Source organism: Setaria italica, chromosome I, assembly GCF_000263155.2.
Source record: "Setaria italica strain Yugu1 chromosome I, Setaria_italica_v2.0, whole genome shotgun sequence".
Classification (NCBI taxonomy): Eukaryota; Viridiplantae; Streptophyta; class Magnoliopsida; order Poales; family Poaceae; genus Setaria; species Setaria italica.
The window spans coordinates 8,070,310-8,098,279 of record NC_028450.1 but is presented as its reverse complement, the minus strand read 5'-3'; the positions used below and the strand labels follow the sequence as shown (position 1 = coordinate 8,098,279).

Sequence of the window (27,970 nt, the reverse complement as noted above, 5' to 3'; positions counted from 1 at the left end):
AGTATTGATTTCTCTATTTTGCAAACACACTGTATATGAGAGGACCCATCAATTACTTAAACACCACAAATAATCCATAGAACCGTATATTTGGCCCTAATGTCACTGGTAAGGCAAACAGTGGATGGCAAATGTGCAACATGTGGGATGTCTAGATTTGTGATGATCTATTCGTGTCCACGCATGTACTTACATGCATAAAACCCTGCAAGTTCGGATGCTGGCCGTGGCCGCTTGAGCGCTCCCGTCCCCATCACCGTGCCCCTCAACTTGGATCGAAATGCTGTGGAGAAACATGGCCATCAGCAACAGCAAATGCTGTGGATCGAAGAGCTTGTGGAAAATGCTACGGATCGGAGAGCTGGCTGAAAGGCAGAGCCATTAACGGACGAAAAACCTCCAACCGTTAATGGCCTGTTCTCCTGTCGAGCCCACGTTCGCAAAAGAGAACTTGTTCAGTGAAAAAGTCTAGAACTTCTAAGCTCTAAGTGAATCAAACCATTTTTTGAAAACAAACTCCTGACGACCCCTTAGTGGCAGAGCGAACAAAGGAATGCATAGAACAATATAGACGGGCACTTCAGTCCATAAATTAGATCACATAGTTTTTCTTATAACGCTCTAGGCGTGTGTCATGGCACTCTTGCGCAGCAGCAGCAGCATGAGTGCCGTTTGCTAGCTTCTGTTCTTTAACCTCTTTCCTTATTAATTGAAAGGCGGAGCTCATTTACGATCAAACCATTTTGTTGCTTTGACACTTATTTGTCTGAGTTGTGAGAAAAGTTGGCTTGGTATTGGCAGCAACTGTGTAAGGGTCAGACCTTTGCTGACCTTAACGTTCAGATAGGCATGGAGCTTGTGTTGAGGATTATACGTCATGCACGTTTGGCCCATCCTCTTGGAATTGGACAGGATTTGGGCCGAAATTTGAAAAAAAAAACATTAAAGAGATAAAAGCCTGGACACTTCCACGTGCACACAAACACTCAAGATGAAGCAAATGGTAGCAGATCAAATGCTTAGGATTACTCAAGTAGAAATGGATCAACGCGATGAACGGCGACTCGTCAAATATTCAGGTGTAGTAGCTAAATGCAGTGCTAGCAGCACACAGGTACAGCATGGGCACTGTTTAGTTATTGCATACTGCAAGAGTACATACACATAGTATAGTACAAAATGATAACTGGGCCTCTTTTCTACCTTTGCTTCATCTGAGCCCATACACATATATATAGTACAGAATGATATCTCCTCCAAGAAACACTTGCTTCGATTTGTAGCTTGAACCATACTAATTTATCTATAATTTACATGCACTATTTCTTGGGACATCTTGATGAAGAGAAACGTAATTGGTCACTAGCTTCCTGGAAATTCTTACCTTGCTTATACACTTGGCACTTAAGATCACACCATAACCTGCAACGATGTTACTAAAGATCTGTATACAAAAGGACCAACTTAGGGTGTGTTTGGTTGCATGCACCACATGATGCATGCATGGATGATCCTGGATGGGGTGGTTCGACCAATTTGCTTGTACCATATGGTTCACTCTAATTAGTAGAATAATGTATTAAGTGGGATGGTCTGATCCTGGATGAGCTGGTACAATTCACCCAACCAAACAAAAGGATCATTATTATTTTGAATCATTTCATACATGAATCAAATGATACAACCAACCAAACGCACCCTTAGAACGAGGACGAATGCAACATTCAGATTAAGTAATGTAGAACAACAGCACCAGGAGCAGAGACACATGCAAACTCTTCACCGCACGTTTGCAGCAAAGGCACAAGCATGGATGATCTCAGCTCATAGCTCAACATATATCCTTTAACATAAGCATCCACATCATATCACCAATGATAGCTTTACAAGGATAATGGTTTTTACTATTATTATTTTCTGTCACAACATTGTTTATGAAATTCAATTTGTGCTACTGCTTACTGTACCCCAGAAGGAGATTGATACGTATGCCAATACACAAACATCAAGATAACTTTACAATTTCCAATTTATTGGAGATATAATGATTTAAATTTATTTAGTCCAATATTAATTTGTAGTGTGGTTTGATGCTGTGATACAACCATAATCATTCTGCCATCCACTTGTTTGCTTGTCACCATGATATGGTCCTCACATATAGTTACATGGGCCTATCTCTCTTCGCAATACATCGGCGATACTCGCCAAGGGCTCAAATGGGGAACACGTTGCGGTAGTTGGGATAGTTGAAGACAACAGCGCAATTGAAGCATCCAACATGTTCCTACCATTGAAACACAAGCAAAGCCAGAAAATATCAGATGGGCCCTGAATCATCAAAGAACGATGTTAGATGGCTACGATGCTACGGAACTTCCTAATTTCAAAGGACTTCGGCAATTCAAAATAAGTATTCTTATTTCAAAAACTTAAGTTGAGTGAAGTTCGTTCCATGAGCTACCTGACTCACAGGCCAAAAGGCAGCCAGAATATGCCACTTTAATTACAATCACGTGATTAATGTCAGATGTATAAATGTGTTTCCTTTATAGCAACTAAATTATCAAGTTGCTACATATATAATATGTTGTAGCCACCCTTTATATCATTTGATCACATATTAAAATGTGAGCAAATGGCAATGTTAAGTCTCAATAAATAAATAGCTAATATGCCATCGGTTCAAAACTTCTGCTCAAACAAAAAATCAACATAAAAAGTTCACTCGTAGAAATAAAATTGCTAATACCAATACAAATAAAATGGGAACATACTTGTTGGGGAAACTCTCCAGTTTCCAACTGCATATTACAATTCTTTTGCAGCACGATGCAGTGGAGTAGGATCTCTCTCAAACTGGTACTCAAACAAAGATAACAATTAATAGTCTAATAAACCGCATATTTTGATCATAAGTTATACCAAGAGCAAACAAATCACACCTGTCCAGCATAAATTAAAGCCAACATTGCCCAAGCAGTATTCACTGCATTAGCACAATCACCTTGAATATTTTGGTAAACCTGTTTTGTGTTACAAGAGAGAAAACTTAAGAGATGATAAATGCAAAATCACTTTATATTCCTAAAAAATCATTGCAAAAAATAGATATGTAAATGGAGAAGCACTTGCTACGCTTGAAACTGAGTTAGAGCGTGATTAGAAAAGAAAAGTCAATATATATACACAATAAACCCTTGACGTAATTTTGATTCAAATTTGTGCTAATAACATCATTACAAGTACGTGTCGATTTCTTATTAGTATCCTTTTTAGTTATCACCAACCTGGCAACCAAAAACAGAAGGATCTATAGCATTAGACGATTACCTGAGTTATCATAGAGACATGGCTTTCTCCCATCCACCGGTACTGAGCTGCTTTGACAATAGGAACTGGCATGCATTTCTAATGGAAGAGTTATTCTCGTACGTTCTTCCAGCAGCAATTAATCCTTTAATTGAAAAGCAGATCCCATAGGTGAAGCATACACCCCAAGTTCCCAACGTGCCATGCCAAAGAACTAATTGTGTTATTAATTATTGAAGTGGAAAGAAATTAATTCTAAGTGAAGTAAAATGCTACATTGACAAACCATGAACCATCTTCGTTTTGTCTGTTCTCAATAAATCTTGTTGCATTTCATACAATTTTCTATCTCTTTTGTTCGGTAACCAGGATGTAGTTTTGTGAACAATACCAGAGCTTGAAGAACTGATCCAGTGCATTCTGGGTATCTATAAAATTATGGTACACTGTGAATAATTTCAACTGAGTGAAAACTGTGTTAGCAATATTTTTTCTTAATAATATGCCATTTTCATCACTTACGGAGAATCGACGACACTATTTGGAAAATTGTCACAAGGACCGAGAATCTAGTCATTAATAAAAGTATATGCCAATCAGTCAATGCAGTAAAACTTGAAGGTGTACTAAAAATAAACAATAAACTCACACAATACAAAGCTCAAAACACAGCTAAAGAATTTGTAATATTGAACTGCACTAACTACCAAATTGGAAAACCGCAAACTTCAGTAAAGGTAACAAGGAGATGAGTTGAAATACCATATAAATTAGAATGAATATAACCTAATACTACCTCCATTTTTTATTTGTTGTCCTACCTTACCATCAAACTTTTAAAGTTTGATCCAAATCTTTAAAATTATCAAAAATGGTTATAGGAAGAATTACATTACTATAATCATCTTTAGAAATGCTATCATGATATGCAGGACGTTTGCTACCCGTACTAGTTTACAAATGTTTTCACAAAGAAATGCACGCAGAAACTTACCTCTACCCAAGAAGAAGTTCTTTGGGGTTCATATGTAGAAAAACTACCATCTTTGTTCTACAGTGTAAAGAAATTACTCATTAGTAGATGACCTTTGCGGTTAGAACCATGGCAAGAGAAAGATACTTATTTCAAGGGTCAAGAATTTCATATTACTTTACTGTTGGTCAAAGGCTTAACCTAACGAATGTAAAAATACCAATTTTGTTTCCAAAAGTTACATACCCATAAAGTATCTGTTGGTCAAAGGCTTGACCTAATGAATGTAAAAGTGCCAATTTATTTTGTATTTAGAAGTTATATACCATAGAGTATCATTGGTCAAAGGCTTGTCCTAATAAAATAAAATATGCTTTACATCTCTAGACGGAGAGAGTACTTTCTAAATTTTATTACTATCCAAAGTCTGTATGGATCCAAATTAATAGCTATAATGCTGTAAGTTTTGATTCCCTCACATAGAACTAGTCCCATTATCCCCGAGCCCCATAAGTTTGGCTGGGCGTATTCATTTTGTATCAGCATGATGACTTTCATGCTAATTGTGTTCTCTCGTGCTGTATTTCCCTAAAAAAGGATGAATTTCATGCTATACACAAAAATGCCCCGTGTATACCATTTCTTCCATCAACTGTCCCAAACATTCTTGTATGAGCTGTCCCGAACATTATTATATTATATCTCACATGTCAGTTCAAATTATTTCTTTTATTAATATTACTAATACATGATTATTTCTTTTATTAGTATTACTAATACATGATTAACTTTTGTGTAGTTTTCATCTCTTTCCTAACCAACTAAACTTGCCACGGCTAAAAGAATTATTTTTAAGGCGCTCCCTGAGCGGTCTTCATTGGAGACTAGGGTACCGGACAGGGGGCTCGAACCTCTACTGGCTCAGCTCCTCCCTTAGTGGACTATTGTACATGTCGTTTAGTGACGAGGTCTTAACTCCACGGACATTACCTTGCTTCCAGCGGTTAAGCAGATGTATTGTGAGCTCTCATCTTCATAATGGACATGCTCCATGAGGTATTTTAGAGCTTTCTCCCTCGTCTTATTCAGCTCTTAAAATCAGGATAGATAATCACTCCACAGAATCAGAAGAAGCTACTTTTTCAGCTCCCAGCCTCTTAGTTCATTTCAGAGAATCACTTCACATAATCAGTAGAGAATCACTTCTCTCTAGAAAACTGTTTGGTAGAGCTCCTGCTGGATTTAGCAGAGAATCAGCTCTAGGAGCTCTGCCAAACACACCCTGATTCTGTGGCTGAAAGTGATTTTTTTAATTCTCTAGCATAAACTCTTAAAATCAGGATGGACAATTACTTCACAGAATCAAGAGAAGTTACTTTTTTTTTAGCTCCCAGCCTCTTAGTTCACTTTAGAGAATCACTTCACAGAATCAGCAGAGAATCACTTCTCTGAAAAACTGTTTGACAGAACTCCTGGTAGATTCAGCAGAGAATCAGCTCTGGTAGCTCTGACAAACGCACCTTAAAGTGAATTTATCCTTTTCTTCTTGTAGCGAGTCTTGCATTGTGAGCTTTAACGAGGAGACGTTAAAAAGAGTCTCTAATTAGTAATATATGACAATTATTATCAATGATCGTAAGTCTACCGAAGTCGAGTGCGGCAGGGGACTTCAACATGCAAATGATGTAATGGTAGAACACTGTAACACCAGGAACAGACAGCAGAGAGACATGTAAACATTGCAAGTTGCAGCAAAAGGGCGTATGATGCAGCACATGCATGGATGAAGCGAAGTGCTATCTCTATCGCCTACATGATCATCCATGTAACCAATGAAAGCTTCACACGGATTAGATATTTTATTTTAGTCGTTCCACCCACGTTTCTATCACAACATTGATTATGTAACTAACTTGGGATTATACTGTATTCTTAAGTAGAAAGATATGTATAATAATTTCTTTTGAATGTACGTAGAAGAGTCGTGTATCTTTGTTACGATAGAAACAAATGTTTGTTACAATACACAAGCGGCGCCGGCCATAGCACTCGCCCGCTATTACAAGTTCTCGCCGATGCTTATGCTAAGAAACTGATGAACAGCCAGAAACTGTAAACTGTTCATCTTTGCATTACAATATCGAGTTAACTTTACAGCCTCACAGTATACATGTGATACGCTAGCTGATACATGATAGCAGATACCATTCTGCTAATCACCTGGGGTAATGTTTGAAGTGTAGCTCGGGTATATATTATATCCTAATTGATAGTTCATAGCCATGATTAGTTCGTCACCACTCACCATGCTATATGCTCACACGGGCCCACTACTCTTGTTTGCGCGAAGGCAACGACGATATTCCCCAAGAGCCCAAATGGGGAATATGTTGCGGTAGTTTGGGTAATTGAAGAAAAGGGAGCAGTTGAAGCATCCGACATGTTCCTGCCATCAAAATGCAAGCACAGTCAAAAAAACTGATGGACCTTGGATAATCAAAGACAAAGACACCACAAGAATGCCTGTGAAATTATGCATCGCTTAAATAGCCAAATAGATTATTTCAAAAGTCCCCATCATACCAAATAAAGCATGTCAAATTTATGAAGTTACTAGAATTAGACAATAATATCTTAACATCACCTCATAGTATCTTGAGCACGCTAACAGAATTGCAGTTGTGTGATTACTGTCAGATGTATAGGGGTGATTTTTTTGGGAGCATGCAAACTGGAAATATATCAAATTATTACATATACTTGCCATTAGTCACCCATTTATATCATTTGATCACATATTCATACGTGAGAAAATTGGGTGTTTATAATTAATGTGCAATATGGCCATGGTCCTAAACACTACATTCCGTTAAATTTCTGTTCAAACTAACAAGCTCGCTTATTCATATAAGTTGCCATTTACACAAGTGGAGACCTACTTGTTGGGGAAACTCTCCTGTCTCCAACTGCATATTGATCATTTCTTTTGCAGCATGATGCAGCGGTGCTGGATCTCGTTCAAACTGGTATTCAAACAAAGATATGTGACTAGATTTATAAAATGCATATTATTGTCAAAATTTAAATCAAGCACTAGCAAATTGTACCTGTCCGGCATTAATTAATGCCAGCATCGCCCAAGCTGTATTCACTGCATGAGCATGGCTACCTTCGAGGTTCACATAAACCTATTTAGTATTACAAGGAAAAAGAAAAAAAGTTAAATGACATGCAAACTCTTTTATACTCTTGAAGTAGAAGTTTTGGACAATGCATTAAATACTGGAACTGGAGCAATTCTTATTGCAAAAGAAACTGAGTAAGAGCAGGCATAGAAGAGTTAGTTTCAAGCATATACAATAAATTCAATGAATGACTAATGATTCAAATTCATTCTAACTATTCGGATTTACCATGGAGTATCATATGTGTAAATTTGTTAGTAGCATGTTAAAAAAAATTGTATCCTCAATCCTTATCAGTAGTCACCAGTGAGGCAAACCAGAGCTAGAGGGATCTAGAGAAGCGAATGAAAAGTACCTTAGTTACATTAGATACATGGCTTTCTCCCCATCCACCTGTACTGAGCTGCTTTGACAATAAAAAGTGGCAAGCTTTCCTGATGGAAGAGCTGTTCTCGTACGTTCTTCCAGAAGCAACTAAACCTTTAATCGAAAAGAAGGCCCCATAGGTAAAACATACACCCCAAGTGCCTAACCTGCCAAACAGCCAAGTGTGTTATCAATTGTTGAAGTAAAATATATATGAGTAAGGTAAGTCAGCAAATGACGCATTAGGACAAACCATGAACCATCTTCCTTTTGTCTGCTCTCAATAAATGTTGCTGCATTTCTGACAGATTTATTGATCTCTTCTGTTCGATAACTAGGGTATAACTCTCTGAACAGTATCAGAGCTTGTAGCACAGAGGAAGTGCATTCTGGGTAACTGCCAATGTAGTACACCATGAGTATGTCTTCAGCTAAATTGGAAATTTTTGTTAAAAGTTTGTTTGCTAAACAATACGTCATTTGTATCACTTACGGATAATCGACGACAATATTGGGAAAACTCTCACAAGGACTTAGAATCTAGTTAATTAACAGAAATACGTCAATATGGTGGAACTGGAAACAGTAATATGTAAATAAAAAGCCAAGATAACTGAATTAAAAGTACTGATGCATCTTCCTAAGGGGAAAAAACATGAATATGAGCAGAAGTTCGTAAAAACTTACCTCTATCCAAGAAGAAGTCCTTTGGCACTCGTATGTAGAAAAGGTACCATCTTTGTTCTGCAGCATAATGATTAAACATTAAAAGATGATCTTGACAGCTTAGAACAGCAAGTCCTATAAATTTTATAGTGTCATAGAATCCATAACATAGTCAATAACATTTCAAATTTATTTGACTGACTGCTAAAAGGTGAAAAAATTCATAAATGCGCAGGAGAGCAAAACGAATTGTGCAGATTGTAAGCAAAGATGTCATATTCATAGCCATATTCATACACGTTAGTTCCCTAATAAAATTATTCAGGGGCATGAATGAATGCATGAATTGGAATGTCATTTAAGATGACTCATTTAAGAGAATTCATACCACAAAAGATAAAAGGCAATCAACAGCGTCATGCAGCCTTTCTCTTCCTACCGGATCACCAATATGGTTGCTTGCAATGTTTGACAACAATAGTACAGCCTGTAAATAAAGTTAAAATAAGTTCCTTTTGTATAGAGAGAATGAGAAGGTATAGAAAAAATTTGACAGAAAAAGGTATGCAAATTAACAACAGAGAAAGCTGAGCATCTTATAACATTGCTGTTTACACACTTTACATTCACTAATTAAGATTAGGTTATGTGGTACCCAGTAACTAATCCGATCACTAGTTTTACTCATCCATATTAAGGCAAATAAAAGGTGAACAAGAATCCAACAACCTCAAGAGCTTCTCCTGTAGTGTCAGATACAGCCCACCCATTGTCTGCAGATGAAAGAGTCCATGAACCCTTTGATCTATGGCGATGCCAGTAACTTTGGTCACCAGGATGATTCCTCAGAACCTGTGAGTACACAAATGCATGTTGTGTTAGATACTGCAATGGTTAGTTTAGAACATGAGTGATTTGAATAAAGAAACCTGTGAATGTTTCATGAACTCATAGGCTCTCTGAATAGTTGGAATATACTCGTTGACAAGATCTGTAGCACAAAATGCTTGAATTATGAATGCTGTCTCCCAGCTCTGACAGCCATCATATACCTACGATAATACAGCTGCCCTCAAAATATAGTTATATATTTAATAAATACAACATACGTATCATCGTGCCAAGACATTTCTACTCTAATTTTAAATGACAACATATCAAATGCTCTACTGTCTACTAACTGATGGTTAGGCAATGCACATAAGGAGAGTCTTTCTTTATCATCCCCTGCAATTTAAAGGGAAGCATTACCTGTGTGTTCTGGCATACTCGTATCACGTGCTATGAACATTGTTGAAGTAAATTTACCATTAATTATTCCTTGTAAAGTTGGAGTAATGACAACATTAACTAGCCAATGGAAAAGAACTATGATAGCAATAGTGCACTTATTGATCAAGTCGGTATGATGATGCTAGCAAGTACTTGAAGTGCATGAAACAGGAAAAACTTGTACCTGTGCCTTCATGCCATCTTCTGAAAGCCACAAGAAATCAGGTACCCTTGCAAGGTGACGCTTAAATGCATCTGACTTTGGATCTTCTACCCAGCAGCAGACCATGTTTAGAGCCTAAATAGCAAAGCAACAATATTAACAGGCACCGAGCACCAGTCCAAAATGCACATGATAGTTAACAACAGAGTATATACTAGATCATAAAGCAAAAAGTAAGAATACCACAACATCATGGCAGTATAGCCAAGGTAAACTGCAGGTTGTGAGGAATCAACTTTTACTGTCGTTTACCTTGCTGACAGCGCATATGCAAACATACTGAGTGTTCTCATCTTCATAATGTATATGCTCCATGAGGTTGTCCAGGGCTTTCTCTCTCAGCTTGTTAACAGGCCAACTGCTCAACACTGGTTCCACACACCAGTAGAGTGAAGTCCAAACAGCACTCTGCAACTCTGTACGTGGACAGAGGAGATCCTCCTGAATTGACATAAAAAAAGGCTTAAGGAAAAAAAGATCTTCATATCAGTTAGAACATTGTTGCGAGTAGAGCAACCTAACGTTCTCTTGCGGTTTTACTTTGTGATAGTTTACATGACAAATAAAAAAAATTATATTGCTGGTTTTATTTTTTAGATAGAAGCATGGAACTATTAAATATTTTTAGTTTGCATGCGTGCGTGTGGAGGGAGAGAGGGAGGGGCCAGGTGTTTGCCTGTTAGGGCTGCTTGCCATCCAACTCTAGTAGTCTAGTATGTTGCAGCCCACATCTGTCCTGGAACGAGCCTTTTTACACTGACCCACAGCCCAGTCAAAAATCAAGATCCTGCCCCACCTATGCTCAGGCACAATCTGTTGGCCCAAACTGGGAGGAAGCCTTGCTGCACCTCAAAAGCTAGCCCAAGAGGTGAGGGACTACCCCACTTTTATGTTGGTTCAACTCTCCCCCCACAACCAATGTGGGACTATTCCCAACACAATCCAGGCAATTTGCCCAGCCCAATTAATCTTTACTTCGTTTACCACAGAAAGAAAAAGTAATGTATCAAAGGGAATTTTAAGGATTATCAATCTGTTACTAGGTGCTTGAGAATTTTGTGGCATATCCATTAGATGAACTTCACTGAGTGGCAAATTGTCAATTTTTCAATCATCGAAGGCATGTATGCAGATAGTGAACTGTTGGAGCTGCAAAACTGGAAGAAATTTGACAAACCTTTGCACAGGCATTACGGGCCTTGCTCCAGTCAATCTTGACATAACAAGTGCCATAAATCTCCTCTCTTAGTGCCAGTATAGTTGGTGTAATTGGCCCAACAAATTTCTTTCCATATAGATAAGCCATTGGCAGATACACCATACGGGCTAAACACCAGAACTTCCCTAAAAGAACAGAGCTTAGGATCTATGTGTCCAGTGCATTGTACGCCGGAGGTTGGAATTGTATCATTACAAGGAAGGAATACCTGGATGAAATGGCAGAAACTGGGGAGCCAGCCATAGTTCAGGGAAAATTGGATTATTTCCAGACCAATCATACACTCCAAGTATCTGCAGTTAATCCATAAAATAGATTGGGTCAGTTATAGTGATACCAAGGAATTAACGACTACAAGTAACATGGTACTCCGCCACCCCTCTAACCAAGGGTTCTAAAATGTAACACGAAATAATCACATATACACTCTGGTGCATACCGAAAGCCATATCTTTCCCCATTGGGGCACTAAAGTTGCACCACCATGGGATAAAATCCAAGCACGCCCTTTAGCCAATGCACCATCCTCGTCGTTTGGTTCCTCACCGAGAAGCCTCAAGGTTATGTAGTTTGAGCATGTTCCAAACATGCTGCTTGAGCCCAAGATAAGTGTGCCCCATCCACCATCTTCATTCTACATATTATTCGTTTTTGGGGGGAAAAACTTGACTTAGTTGGGACCTGATGCAAGCTGTGCATAAGTGCATATGGCACGGTCTAAAAGCAAACTTTTGCATAAGTTCCCAACTAAGTGTGAAGACTAAAAGCATCAGTAGACAAAATGCTAAAGTCAGACCAAAATGCTACTAGGCCATTGACATGGGTAGGCCTGGATCCCCAGCCATCCAACAAGAAGTCCTTGAAGAGAGATCTAGTCTACGAGAATAATGCCATGCCTGATGATTGTAGATGTAGCGGCATATCTCGCACCGATGTTCTGGTGATATGACAGCATTGAGTGAACCGGTGACGTGCAAAGCAAATATCTGCAAGTGAATACACACATATGTGTAATCCTTATCAGTTTGTACGGAATAACTAATAGTACTCAACGAAAAAAGGGGGAAGTAAAAAAAATTGCACATAGATGTCTTGAAAAAATTATATGCACATGGTGTTGTGTTTACGGAAGGCGCACCAAGGCGGGCATTATGAACATGACCCCGCTGAAATCACCGGGCCAGTGCCCATCACTCGCTTGCAGTGAAGAGAACTGATCCAGAGCTCGCCTCAAGGAGTTCAGTGCAATTTCTTCAGTGACTTGCTCATCCTTCTGAAGCTTGATCCGTGGCAGATCCCGTCGGTGGCTGCTTTGCTTCGCACACTGCAAGAATCAAGGTCGCGTATTGCGTGACATAGGTTAGCTACCAGAAGTATGTGTAAGAAGACATCAAAAAATGGAAGAGCGGAATTGAGGAAATCGACGAGGACGAGCTGCTTGCCACGGAGAGACCTTGCGACTTGCGCGTTCTCACCTTCCGCGCCGCGCTCTAACAGCTTCCCTGGCGACCGCTCTCGCCGCAACGGCCGCCGCCACCCGCGCTGCATCCCCCGCGGCCCCCACGAGGCTCACGGTCCAGGCCTTTACCTCCCCTCGGCGGCGGCCCCTCTCGCCGGCGACACATTCCTCCGCCGCGGCGAGACTCACCGCCGCCCGACACACCGCGGTGTGTCCCGACCCGCTGTGTCCATGAAAAGTTTATGAGGTTCCGGCCTTATTTGACCACTAATTTTATTTGGGCTAGCCAACAATGGGGGGCCGACTCCCCATTCTCGTATGCTTTTCTTTCAATTTTTTTTCTGCCTGCCATACTCTCGGACCCGCCAAAAGGTCTACCGCTACCGGCGATCCAAAGTTTCTACTCATCAATCCAAATGTTTTTGACGCAAATTGATTTTTTTCCTCAGGAATTTAAATGCAATGCCTGATTTTTCTGTGCTATGAGAGCGAACAAAAGTGATGGTGGTGGTTCATCGGTCTTGAGCTTCTAGTGCACCGTTTTTTCATTCATCATGGACCAGTTTGATGATCCAAATCTGTATATTTAGATGCATTTGTACACCTGTCCAGTAGATTTTCCACTAAGAAGAGGTATTCTCTAACATGTCCTGGGTTAGACTGCCTTTGGAAATCATTTTCCACGAGGTTAAAAAGGAAATCTAGAAAATAAGAATGGAAAGGAAACATTACATACAAATAGATTAAATGATAACTAGCACTACTGAAAAAGCGAGCATTCATCGATGACGTTAGTACTGGCTGAACTTTGGATCGGTACTGATGCGTGGAATTAGAATATCGATGACGTTAGTACTGGCTGAACTTTGGGCCGGTACTAATGCGTGGAATTAGAATGGGTCCAAATTTAGGGTCCTCAGAGGTACTTTTGTTATTTGGTAAAGCCGCGGACATTCAGTGACTCTGTACTAAAACGTACCCTTAGTACCGGGTGGTATTATGACCCGGTACTAGTTCTTTTTTTTAAGACATGCATATCATGTTTTTCATTAAGAAGAAGAGAATTACAACGATGCAACTTCAGGAGAAATCCCAAAGTGCAGAGTCACAAGAACCGCCACCTACGACCAACAACAAAAACACAACAATACTAAAAGGAAACCACAACACCGCCACCACACTAAATGTGACCTAAGACGACTGAAATCTGCAAGAGATAAGGACACTATGAACACACGCACATCACCACTAGCCTAACAACCCGGAGCTAGCGGAGGTAGAGCGAGAATGTTATGCAAGACGATGCCTCCAAGGGGGGAAGCGCCGCCAACGCCGCCATCGTCCGTCTGCCCACGAAGGAGTAGACCAAGTTTTCACCTAGCAAAACCAAATGGATTTGGTGCCCGCAACAACGCCCCCAACAAGGTGAGCTACGTTAAAGGAACGCAACTGTTGTCGGCAGTGGCGAATGCCGGGCAAAACTTTCTCAAAGACCCTCAAAACCAACTCCACGCAGCCGACCGCTAAGGCTTGGATGAGAGGCAAATCGATGGGATGATAGCGAGCAATCCACGGCGACGATGATGGGGAATATCTGCAGGTCAGCAACCGCCATCTCGATGACAACCATCAGCAGAAGAGCGAGCGACCTAAGAAAGAGCGACCCACTACGGTAGGATGGGAGGCTCCGGCGGAAAGTGGGTCATCCACGGGCCATCCTTGAAGAGCGACTGGAGCATGACCAGGGTGAGGTAGGGTGAAGGGAGGGGGGAAAGGAAGGGAAGGGTAGGAGGAAGGGGTTAGGATCGTGCATGGCCGTCGGCAACAACACCACCGCTAGCAGCCAGTGACACGGGGAGCATGGATCCGGGCAAGTAGGAGCCCAAGCTGGCGAAGAGCGACCAACAACCATGGTACAGGGCAAGGGGACGTCGGTGGAAGATGAGCACACCACGCAGATTGACCAAGCCCATGAGCCCCGCTGCACTAGATCCAGGACTGGAGCATGACCCCACCGCTGCACCAGATCCAGGACTGGAGCATGACCCCACTAAGGGCGCTGCCTCCACGCCCGTGTGCGGCCGCCCGGCGACCCCTGCGACCATCCGGTGACGCACCCAAGAAAAGGCCGAGCCTAGCAGAGGTGGCTGCGATGGTGTACGGGTTCCCAAACCTGCAGCACTCCGCGCACGCGTCCCACGGCCCACCGCCGACCCCAGGCATGGTGGAGGAGGAGGGGCAGGCGGTTCCTGTGCCCGCGAGCCACCCCACGGCGGTGGAGGGGGAGAGGGAGGCGGAGGCGACGCCCCGCCAGAATCTGACCGCCGAGCGTCGCCCGTCGAAGCCTTGGCTCCGGCGGTAGCGATAGGAGCAGGGATGGCGGACCTAGCAGCAGCTGCCCGAGCCGCTGCACCCCCACGTCCTCTTTGTGCCGCGGAGGCGGCGCCCCCACGTGGCGCCCCAAGCTGCCGCGCCAGCGGTGGCAGCACCAAGACGGTTCGCGCGACCGGGATTCGGAGGAGGTGTCCACGTGGCGGCAGGCGGCGGGGCTGATGGCTTGGCAGAGCACGAAGAGCCGAAGGCACGGCGGAGCAAAGAGCTGAAGGCACGGCGGAGGGGGGAGTGACGCTCAGAGCACTGGCGACGGACCTGGGTGGTTAGAGTGCACAACCAACACCTCCCCCCTAACCAGATATTCGAACCTGGGTGGTTAGAGTGCACGACCAACACCTGCCCCCTAACCAGATATTGAGTACTTTGAGATAAGGAGCATCACTACCGGCTCCTTGTATCAACCGTCAATCGAACAAAACAGGTTAGTTATCCTCTTTCGTTCTCTCTTATATCTGATTTCATCTCCCTTTATTTCCTTTTTCTCCTTGTTTTCCACCATTCAGATAGTGCACCAAGAAGCCTTTAGAATGGACCTGAAACAAGAATGGTGAAATATAGAGGCGAGGAAAAATCATATGGCAAAATGACAAAAAGGAGAAGTGAATCAAGGCGGCACGGGTTCAAGGTCCGCCTACTGAGGAAGATGCTATCTGCCTGGGACGTGGTACTTGTCCGTACTAGCTGTAACTCCACTTTCTTGGCTTCATGGCTTGGATTGGATGGACCCAGCAGGTGGTGGTGTGGCAGGTCAATCAGCTACTATAGTTAGTTTGTGTTTGTTTTTGGATGGAGTGCCCACTTTTTATGGGTTGGGTTCAACCCAAACCATGTTTGGACGAGAGATGTGTTCGTTACAGTCTTTTATTTGGTTGAAGATGTTGAAAGGGATGGGATGGATACCATTTTAATACCATTAGCAATGGGTCCCACGTGTCAGCTGCGGGCCTATCTGTCATCCTCTTTTTTTTTACCTCACCTTCTTCTTCGTCCTCCCTCCACAAATCTCCTCTACCCCCCACTAGTTGGTCCCCTACGGGCCCAAACCCGGAACCCCCGACCACGACGAACCCCCTCCCTCCACCCGTCGCCGCCTTCTCCCGCTCACCACCGCTTGCGTCGAGGCGCAGGAGGAGTGGCACCCGCTCTCGCTCTCCGCCGCTACCTCTCCCTCCCGTTCACGCTCCCCGTCGGCCAGACCTTCCTCTGGCGCCGCACCTCGTCTGGCTGGCGGTGGGGCTTGAGCTTGCCCAGCCGGCAGCGGGGCTCGAGCTCGCGGGGCTGGCGGCGCGGGGCTCCAGGCGTGCATCGACCTCCACAAGCGGACGGAGAGCAACGCCGTTGATGTGGGTCGAGTGCATCCGCCAGTTTTGGTTATCAACCCGTTCTAACCCAGTTCGACTCCCAAACCAAACACACCCTTATTGTCCGGCCACTTTTATCCCACTTTATTTGATTTATCTTGATTGTTTCAATTAAAGTTTTTCACTACGGTACTCCAATTACCTCTACTTCGAACAAATCTGAACCTTTGAATATTACAAGAGATAAAAAAATATTTATAAAGAAAAAAGAAACAGCCGGTGGTTACCACCATATGCATGTACGTGCTTCCGTAGATCTAGGAACTGATTTGCATGTATACATGTAGTTTGTTTCCTTTTCATTCAACTAGCGGCAAGATCAGGTGTGTACAAGAGTCGAAGGTAATTGTATCAGGTGCGCGGATTTTTTTTTTTTGAAAGACACGGCGTCCTAGGAGGTAATTAGCCATCCATAGATATCTGGCTAAACGGATGGTCCACAGTCACTTTGAAGTACCGTAGCAAAGCCCGTTTTTCAAACAAAAAAGTTGTTTCAGGTAATGAGAGATACCGGCATGGTGGTGGGTGTGATGAGAATGAGATAAGATACCTGCATGCGCATGAGAAGATCAGCAGACTCTCTACGCTGGAAGCGGTGGTCGGTGAAGTCCTGACGCAGCCTCTCCACCTCGGCGTGCTCCTCCGGCGTGCCGCCGTCGGGGTCGAACTCCCACACCGCCCTCCCTAAGAAGTTGTTGGTCGACCGCAGCCATGGCCTGCCGCCTTCCGCCACCTTCAGCCTCCACATGCCTCTGCTTCCGATCTGCTGTGCTAGCTACCTAGCCAAAATGTAAAGCCTCCTCACTAAGATTTGATGTATAAGGGGCAGTTTGAGTCGCTTATTACACATCATATCTTAGTATTTCATAACAGCAAAATTATAAGACTCAGTCCACTCGAGGGAGCGGGAAGGGTGATGCTGCCGGCCCGCGCTCGTAAGAATGGCGAGTGTTTAGTGACGTGACGCCAAATGGCAAGTGCTCCGTTTCCTTCTTAAAAAAGATGTCAAACAGCCTAGTAGGTGGGGATAGGGCACCCTTAATTTTTTTTTGCTGAACAAGGTACCCGCTATTTAATCTATACCTAATATTAAAGAGCGGATGTTTCTTCCAACCGTCATTTTTTTCAACCATCATGATCATTTTCCAAAAAGCCCCTCAACTTTTTAGGAATCAACCCGCAGTCCTTGGTAGAGGAGTTGTCATTTTTGCTAAAACGCCCCTGTGCGCCGGCTTCCTCTTCTCCGCCGCTATCTCCCTCCCTTCCCCTCTCGCGAAGCGAAGCGGACGCCATGAGATCTGCCCGCCGGCGGCAGCAATGGCCGCATGCACGAGGAGGCCACGGCGTGGTCGGAGGAGCCAGCGCGGCGGGTCTGGGGCGTCGCCGTGCCACGTCACCACGCTCCCCCGCAACCACCCTTCCTGTATACCCCCCAGCACCACTCTCTCTCAGATACCTTGCGATACGTATTGTCTATCATAACCAACAAGAACTCGAACTTGATTTGTACTCATCAAGAACTTCTTTGATTTGGTATTTTCTAATCTAATATAAATAGAAGAGGAGGAATATTGGGCCCTCTTGAACTCATCAGGCGCCAATCCTGATTTGGGTGGTCGCAATCTCTCGGCTGTAGCCCGTCCCCCAAAACTTCTCTCGGCTCTAGCCTGTCCGACCGTCCGTTTCGTCGTCCGCCCTGCCAGCGAGTCCTCACAGCAGGTTCGTTCTCCAAGGTGTTCCTCGCGCAAAGGTAGGTAATTAATTTCTTCCTGGATGAATCTGCCTCGCGATGAGGACGCGGATGCTGTTTAACTTCGGGGGTGTTTGGTTCCCTTTGCTTATTTTTAGCACATATCACATCAAATGTTTAGATACTAATTAGGAGTATTAAACGTAGACTATTTACAAAACTCATTGCACAGATGGAGGCTAAACGGCAAGACGAATCTATTAAGCCTAATTAATCCATCATTAGCAAATGTTTACTGTAGCAGCACATTGTCAAATCATGGACTAATTAGGCTTAATAGATTCGTCTCCCCGTTTAGCCTCCACTTATGTAATGGGTTTTGTAAATAGTCTATGTTTAATACTCCTAATTAGTATCTAAAGATTCGATATGACGGGTGCTAAAAATAAGCAAAAGTAACCAAATGGCCCCTTCTTCTATTCACCCGTATTGATCAATTTTTTTATAAAGAAAATGACTAATGCTAAGGAGAACATGTGAATCACAAATGACTGTTTGTAGACTATGATTACTTTTGCCCGAATCTTGACGTAATGTTGTTTTCAGATTTATAAAATTGTTGTAAGATTTTTCTTTGTAAAGGCTTATTTCTGCCTGTAAAATAAGAAGAATACCTTTTTTCCTGCAAATAATATCCCTTGCATCTTACTGGAGGCTAAAACAATGATTCTGACCTCATTGGCACAGCACCTTAACGTGTGTGTTTTGTGAGTGCATCAAGCATTGTTTTCTGAAGAAAAAGATTAGATGTCAATGAAGCAGACAAATAATATCCTACAGGGATGTTGAAATTCATTTGTGCTATGGAAGAGCAAAGAAAATGCTTGTTTATAGGTTAATTATAGAAATGGAACAATTGGACAGTATTGTTTCATTATTGTTTCTTGCTCATTTAACATGTAGTTACAATTCATATCTCTGCTTGGAACTCACCATAAGGCATAGGATTCCCTATAGCAGAAAGTGTTGTGCAATGTAATTTGACTTTCTTTGTGCCGCTTAATAGAATGACAAGTAGTTAGACTTCAATTTGAATTTCTTTGATGCTCCTGAAGTAGTTGTTCATTGTTTACTCGCTTTGTATTTTTGCAGATAATAGATTCGAACATTGAATCACCCAGTGGTGTGGATCTTGATGATAGGCCATTTAAAAAATCAAAGCATTCTGAATCGATTGTTTTCGAATCAGATAACCAGATTGATTGTTGTGACCCATGGAACCATGTCCATCACCAGATGTAATTAAGCAATCAGAAGAGCACAACAAAACTAAGGTTGACGAAGCATATGATTATCTCCCAAAAAGTATTTAGTATTTTTTTTCATTATATACATTGTTAGTTCCCTCCGTTATGATTGTTCAAATTACTTGACTTTTGGCAGATTATACAATGAGCGATCTGGATTATTGTGCTCAAATAGCAGTTGAAACATCTTTAGAATCTGATCTACTAGTGAAGATAGACGATATATCTATCAAACAAAAAGAATTGTTGTGCCTGCTAGATCAAAGCAAATACGTGGATGATGATGTATGTACGCTTTCATAAAATACTTTCTGAATATCATATCATTAATGACTGCTGATGTGTCTTTTAATCTTTACATGTAATCAGCACATATATATGTTGTATAAAGGATACGGCTCATCTACGAAATATAAATGGTATTAAAATTTATTACGAGAATCCTTTTGTTACAGGACTGTTAAAAAAGAGATGGACTACTTGGAACAAATGAAGGTGACAACTTTATTACGGAGATTGTGAAAAAATATCTAAAACATGAAATGGTAACATCTATTTTTGTATTTTTCATATATTTTACAAATTATAGGTTTGGCTTTTTTTTAAAAAAAAATTGTGCATGTTTGCAACTAATTCAATGTCTTACTTGTAGATTCTACTTCTAGTAAATATAGAAGAAACAAATTGGTATTTAGCTATTCTTAACGTAAAAAATTGTGAGATACAAGTACTGGACTCATTATGTTGGAAGTTCCATTGAGATGACCTCACTAATATGGTAAGTTACTATAGCATTTATCGCCCTTTCTTCATGTAATTACATATTCTATATGATCCACCACTTATGTGAATAGCTTTAGCTATTGAGTAATATATTTAATTTATTTACAGCTAAAAAGGATTGTGATGTCATTTGAGCATTCTTGAAAAATAGGAAGAGTTGATTGACCATAATTGGAAAAACTTGCAAGTTACTGAATGGAAGATCACAGAACAATTGGAAGAACCAATCCAGAAAGATGGGTATGCTTCAACACATTAACCTAAGAATGTTCACACTGTTAAAGCAATGTTTAAGAAGCCACCAGATTGCTCCCAATAGGCAAGGGCTAGAAATTATCCATCAATGCACTTGCATTTTTTTTCTTATTTGTTGTGAGGAAACTTGATACCTGCTTCTGAAATCATGTTTTTTGCTGATACCTGCTTCTGAAATCATGAGACCCTTTCTTGTATAGGTTTTTGTGCACTATCTTCACATACCATTCGATTACCAAAGAAACACAATTTCTTTTGATGCTTATGAGGTGAACTGGTGTACCAAAACAGGTTTCATTGATAGTCTTGGCACAAAATGAAATGCTTCTTTCTGCTAAACTTTAATAGTTTTCACATAATCATCTCATACCAGAAGCTCCTTGTGTTGTTCCGTGGCTTCTTCCATTGTTCTAATACTTTGTCATGACTATTTTCAAACAAATTGTAACTCACTTGTCAAGTATTTTCTACTACGCCTTGGTAATCCACACACTGTCCAATATATTCTGATTAAAACTGGCTCTCGTTTTTGTTGTATGCTAGCAGATACATTGGCTGTTTGCTATTTGATTTTATCATGTACATTAGCTAGGCTGCCTAATATTCTCTAATCTCCTGAAAATCAATCACCCAGGGAACCACAATCAATATTGCCAGAAATTTGGCTTGTAAAGAACAAAGTCCTTTTGTCAGTTTGAAGTGCCAAAGGTCTCAGTCTCACGATGATAATAATATGATGCATGCCAAACTATGCAGTATTTTATTTTATTTCATCCAAATGGATCCTCAATAAGATAATAGGAGTAAAACTGGCTTCTTTTTTCTTGTCTGTGAGATGCTCTACTGGTGTATCATAAGAAAAAAGTCCTAAGAATGGTAGTGAAAATGAGCAGTAGTAGCAGAGGTCAATTTACCTATTTGATAGCCCTTTGCCACCTGTAGAGCTCACAATATGGTTGTGCAACATGTGTCTAACAGTCTTGTGCATGCCCAGCATGATTTTGAGACCTACCAATTAAGTCACAAAATAGATCCCGTTCTCACCCATCTTGATCCTTTAGTTATCTCCCTCTGGTGCACTGATCATTTCCTTCTGTGTTTCATCCTAGGCAACAATAGGAAAATTGTCAAAGGATCATAAATAAAAATAAACGCACAATGCATGTTGTTAATATTACTAAAAACAAACCCTCCTACCTTTTCCAGTAGTCATATTGTCTATTATAAGTTAATATTATTTCAATCTATTGTGCAGAGAACACCCTTCAATTTGCCAAACTAGATGGCAAGAAACAACTCTATACCTGTGAAAAATGAAGGTAACATCTATTTGTTAGTATTACCAAATTAACTGCATATACTTGTAGCATTTTTATAAGGAATACAAAATTCTCTTTCAATCTATTGTGCACAGAACACCCTTCAATTTGCCAAACCAAATGGCAACAAACAACTCTATACTTGTGAAAAACGAAGGTAACATCTATTTGTTAGTATTACCAAATTAACTGCATATACTTGTAGCATATTTATAAGGAATACAAAATTCCCATGCAGTGGAGTTACAATCACATGTCATTGATGCAAATGAAAAGAGAAGGAAAAGAGATACAGAGCGTTATGCTAAAATGACAGATGAAGAAAAGCAGGATAAACTGAAAAAACAACGTGAAGCCTATCATAGAAGAAAAGGTAGAGATGCAACACAGTAAAAAAAAATGTGCAAGAGAGAGATAGAAATATGCAAATATGCAGCTAGAATAAAAGAAAGCTAGAATAGAACAAGCCATAACTAACCGTGAAATGAGGAGCAGCAAAATAATGAAAGGTTCAATTGCAATGGAGAATCCTACATATATGGAAACAGATATGTCAGTTGAAGTCAGTACATCTAGCCTTAATGTTAAACACATGAAACATGTGACGCCAGGAGAAAGGCAAACATTGCTAGGCCGTCAAAACAAAAAATTCATGGAAAAATAAAAGGGGACAATTTATTCATCATCAGAATAAGATGTATCCATGAGCAAAGAGGACAATGACAAAGAAATGCAAAAACAGCCAGAAATCATAAATCTCGGTAATACTCTAAATTCTATACAACACTTTCGCATTTCAATACAATATATGCAAATTCCAATACAAAAGTATTGTTGGTCAAAATATGCTTAATACACGTTATACAATACTTTAACATTTGAATAGACTACATACATCCATATATTCTACTAACAATCTCCATCCAACAGATATACCCTCTTCAGTATGCCCAACCATAGAAGACATTGATGCCCCAACACAACTAAAAAATGATGAAGATAATGGTAAGGTTATCAACTCCAAAGTAAATTCTCACATGATACAAAAGAAACATAAATATGCATTCACAAAATACTTTACAGGTAATGATGGAGTGATATTTGAACAAGACACGAATGAGGATGATTACATGTTCTTATGTCAAGGTATGCTTTAATACTTAAAAAAAAATCCTTCCATCATTATGTTAATACTTTCCTAAAATTTTTTGTATAAAAAATTCAATAGAATGGGACAGAGATGTGGATATCGAAATCAGAGAAGACGAAGAAACTGCTACAAAGATCTCAGATCCATATGATATTGTCTACAACAACGTACCAGATGACACAACAAGCTGAAAAATAAAGAAAATTACATATACTGCAATGCAAAGAAATTTGAGTATAAATCTGAGGGGTTATGTTGCAGAAAAGAACAGATTAGATTAGCCAATCCAGAGACACCTCCTGAACTCATGAGACTTTGGACAAGCAAGATATTTTCGGAACAATATAAGATTTTTCAATGGACACTTCTCATTTACATCTCTTTATTGCCACCTAGACAGTGAGACCACCGACATGAAAAAAGCTGGTATTTACACCTTTCGAGCTCATGGCCAGATGTATCACAATATACAATCATTTGGAAATAGTCGCACAGATCCAAAGCATCTAGAGTTGTACTTCTACGATGATGATCCAAGCCTAGAGCATCTTTATCAACGTTGCTGTCAAGAAAAGTACGAGCAAGACAAACATGTAGTCATAATTTTAACACAAATTTTACGTGAAAACCCATACTCTAAATAGTTTAGAAGTTTGGGACAGAACGAAAAACTTGATGACTACAGGCTAATCTTGAACCTTGACCAAAGATTAGACCAAAGAACATACAATGCACCAATAACTTCTGAGGTAGCTGCAGTGTGGATCGAGGGAAATGAAAGAAGAAATACCTTTGACAAGAATGTAATACTACATGGAAACAACAATGAAATACAAGGCATCAAATCGTACTATGGCTGCTATGATCCATTGTCTTATTTCCAAGAGTGAACTCGGTTGGCATTCAAATATCCCAAGGGCCAATACAATAATGGAAGAATTGAGAAATCATAATGTTGATCACAACAATAGTGACAATGACCCAGGTTAGAATTTCATATACTTTTTCCTTCTAAATTTAGTTTACATATATGAAACAACTACATAAATATTCCTTTAACTTTTGCATTCCAAATCTTACACAGATTCATGCAGTAAGTTGTGGGTAACCATGAGAGAATATTACTGCTATAAATTCCATCCAAGACCAAGCATATTCAACCCAATATTGCATGGTAGTAGACTTTTTCAGCAGTTTGTCGTTGACATACATCAAGATTGAGAGCTCCAAATTGGACTATATATGGCATCATTAGAAAGAAATAAGGGCAGATCTATACAAAGGCCTCTTGGATAGCATTCAAGAAAGAGAACAAAAGGGAGATAAACTAGGAAAACGAACAGTGCTAGCATCATCATTTATTGGAGGGCCAAGAGATAAATTGCGACGATATCTAGATGCTATGACTTTAGTTCGGAAATATGGAAAGCTAGACATATTCTTAACAATGACCTGCAACCCAAACTGGGAAGAGATCACCCGAGAATTAGAGTTTGCAGAAACACCTCAAGATCGCCCAGATCTCATGGTTAGGGTTTTCAGGGCAAAACTAGAAGAAATGAAGAATCAGCTGTTGAAAAAGCACATTCTTGGAAAGGTAAAGGCATATACCTATGTTGTAGAATTCCAAAAGAGAGGTCTACCTCATGCTCACTTCTTGCTGATAATGACTGGAAAATACAAGTACACATGTCCAGAGGAATATGACAGAATAATCTCTGCTGAGCTACCAGACAAGCACAAGTATCCAGATCTATATAAAATGGTCATCAAACATATGATGCATGGCCCTTGCAGCATATTAAACAGAAATTGCCCTTGCACAAAGAATCGAGCATCTTGCAAAAAAATTATCCAAGATCACTTAATGAAACTACAATTCAAGTCAAGGACTCCTACCCATTGTATAGAAGATAGAATGACGGACGCACCAAAACAATCCGGAATTGTAAACTAGATAACAGATGGGTTGTTCCTTACAACCCATACCTATTGCGCTTTTTCAACTGCCACATAAATGTTGAGATATGCTCAAGCATTAAAGCCGTTAAGTACCTGTTCAAATACATCTACAAGGGATATGGCCGGGCCTCTATATCTGTAACTGGAGCAGATGATGAAGGAGAAATTGATGAAATTAGACAGTACAGAAACGCACGGTGGGTTACACCTCCAGAAGCACTATGGAGAATATATGGCTTCGAATTAAGCAAGATAAACCCATCAGTCATGCAACTGCAGCTTCATCTCCCAAACATGCACATGGTTTCATACCATGGAAAAGAAAAAAATGAGAACGTTATCAACCGTGATGGCACGGAAAGGTCAATGTTAACTGCATACTTCAAAGCTAACAGGTTACATGAAAATGCACGAGGCATACTATACAGGGATTTTCCTGAACACTATACTTGGAACAAACAGGGAAAGTTTTGGCAATAGAGGAAACGGAAAGCTACATACTAGGTTGGCAGAATAGTAGCTGCACATCCAGGTGAAGGAGACCGATATTACCTTCGAGTTCTACTAAACCACATGACAGGAGCCACGTGCTACGAAGACTTACGAACAATTGATGATAAAATAGTGCCAACCTTTCAAGAATCTGCAGAAAAAAGGGGACTAATTGAAGCAGATAATACAATAGATGACTGCATGATGGAAGCTGAGTTGTTTCATATGCCATCATCACTACGACAGCTCCTTGCAACAATTGTGGTGTTTTGTGAGCCCAGCAACATCCGTACACTCTGGAACAACCACCTCGAAGCAATGTCTGAAGACTATAGCAGAAACTGCAAATGCAAACACATGGTCCAACAAATGGTGCTGAAAAATTTCAGGGATATGTTGCAATTAATGGGCAAAGACATACGGTCATTTCCTCTTCCAGAGATTGACGAACAGCAAAACACGACAAACGATGTACCAAGCAAGATCACCGAGGAATCCACGATTGAGGTAGACCAAGAGGATGCATCTTTGCATACATACCTAAACAAGGAACAAAGGGCTGCATACAAAAAAATTCTAGCTGCAGTTAATAGTGATTCAGGAGGCCTATTCTTTGTCGATGGACCAGAAGGCACAGGAAAACTTTCTATATAGAGCGCTACTGGCTACAGTCTGTAGACAAGGTAAGATAGCTTTAGCTACAGCAACATCTGGTGTAGCAACTTCAATAATGCTAGGGGGCAGAACCGCCCACTCTAGATTCAAGATACCACTAAGAATAGATGATGGGTCTATTTGTTCATTCACAAAACAAAGTGGGACAGCTAAGCTACTTCGGACAGCTTCATTAATTATTTGGGATGAAGCATCTATGACTAAGAGGCAAGCAACCGAGGCTCTAGACAAAAGTACGAGGGATATAATGGACCACCCAAATCTTCCATTTAGTGGAAAAACAATGGTATTTGGTGGAGATTTTAGACAAATTCTGCCTATTGTGCGAAATGGAACAAGAGCTCAGATAGTGGATGCATCACTAAGAAGGTCTGGCCTTTGGAATTGCATGCACCAATTAAAACTCGTGCACAACATGAGGGCACATAAAGACCCATGGTTCGCAGAATACCTACTGCGTATAGGAAATGGCACCAAAGAGACAAATTAAAATGGAGAAATATGTCTACCTACAAATATATGTGTGCAACATACAACAGATGACAATGGCCTCGATACATTGATCAACAATATCTATCAAATGGACAATGCTCTCCTAAAAGATCCAACATACATCACTTCAAGAGCAATCTTATCAACAAGGAATGACTGCATGGACAACATAAATCTAAAAATGATTGAGCGTTTCCAAGAAGATGAGATGGTATATCACATCTTTGATTCAGTAGAAGATGATTCTCATAACTACTATCCAACAGAATTCCTAAACACACTTACACCAAATAGACTACCGCCACATATGTTAAAGCTGAAAATTAACTGTCCTATCATACTACTTAGGAATATCGACCCAGCTAATGGACTTTGCAATGGTACAAGGTTGGTGGTATAAGGATTTCAAAAAAATTCAATTGATGCAGAAATTGTACTGGGACAACATTCGGGGATGAGAGTTTTCTTGCCTAGAATCCCATTATGCCCCTCTGATGATGAGATGTTCTCATTTCATCTTAAGAGGAAACAATTTCCTATCAGACTAAGCTTCGTCATGATAATAAATAAATCACAAGGTCAGACAATACCAAAAGTTGGCGTGTACCTACCTGAACCAGTTTTCTCACATGGCCAACTGTATGTCGCGCTTTCTAGGGCAACAACGACAAAAAAAATATAAAGATACTGATAGGTCTACATGATAAAGAGAAGAAGAAGAAGAAAAAGAAGAAGAAGATCAGTACAACTGAGACAAACACAAAAAACATTGTGTATACAGAAGTCCTCACAAAATAAGAGATTACTAAAAGGAACATTCTGAAGTCATACCTGCTAAAGAAGATACACTTTTATGAATAGTATACAACACTTCAGATCTTACTACTGTTTAAAAACTTAAAATTTAGTAAACATGAAGAGAGAAACAAATTATATTCAGTAATTCATCAATTCAATTTGGTAAAAACATAATTTGGTCACTAACAGAATGTGGGGAATTGATTTGGGTCACTTAAAGATCTCCTGGGAGGAAGGCAGAGGGAGGATGGCAAGGACGTTGTCGTGGGGGTGTGGATGCGGAATCCGTAATGGGAATGAATGGGAGCTGCCGGAAAGGGGCGCCGCCGGGCAGGAGCCACACCGCCGGCCAAACCTGGTCCTGCGCTAGGGACGAGGAGGACGAAAGGAGGTGGACAGCAGCGATGGCGGGGGGGGGGGGGGGGAAAGGGCCCTTCCCTAAGTTTATTTGGGAAGAAGGCGGAAGGAGGAAAACAAGGACCCTTCTGTGGGGGTGGGGGTGCTGCCCAAATCCCTGACGGGGATTAAAGCCAGCCCCCCACAAGGGGCGCCCTTTAACAAAATTATTACCGTTCGGCGCACCTATTCCTGCGTTGAGGACAAGAGGGTGAAAGAAG

At 40.8% G+C, this 27,970-nt stretch overlaps 1 protein-coding gene and 1 pseudogene across 4 annotated transcripts; both read right to left on the bottom strand.

Moving 5' to 3' along the window:
* Nucleotides 1–2,164: 2,164 nt before the first annotated feature.
* LOC101768996 lies at nt 2,165–5,338 on the bottom strand (annotated as a pseudogene).
* A 917-nt stretch (nt 5,339–6,255) lies between these two features.
* LOC101752607 (achilleol B synthase) lies at nt 6,256–17,191 on the bottom strand. 4 transcript variants are annotated; one of them, XM_022829762.1, is made up of 19 exons: nt 16,981–17,191; nt 12,355–12,540; nt 12,113–12,202; nt 11,656–11,850; nt 11,425–11,509; nt 11,175–11,341; nt 10,250–10,438; nt 9,959–10,072; nt 9,432–9,554; nt 9,232–9,354; nt 8,891–8,989; nt 8,524–8,580; nt 8,330–8,376; nt 8,090–8,233; nt 7,826–8,003; nt 7,393–7,473; nt 7,225–7,308; nt 6,591–6,731; nt 6,256–6,505 (listed from the first exon to the last, which is right to left on the bottom strand). In XM_022829762.1, exons 1-18 carry the CDS (start codon nt 17,176–17,178, stop codon nt 6,603–6,605), a joined length of 2,289 nt encoding a protein of 762 aa, XP_022685497.1. In that variant the 5' UTR covers nt 17,179–17,191; the 3' UTR covers nt 6,256–6,505; nt 6,591–6,602. The 4 variants fall into 4 exon arrangements, with proteins under 4 accessions (XP_022685497.1, XP_004951925.1, XP_022685503.1 ...); XM_004951868.2 differs by having other exon boundaries at nt 6,267–6,731; XM_022829768.1 differs by lacking the exon at nt 16,981–17,191 and adding an exon at nt 12,670–12,889 and having other exon boundaries at nt 6,267–6,731.
* Between the last annotated feature and the right edge of the window lie 10,779 nt (nt 17,192–27,970).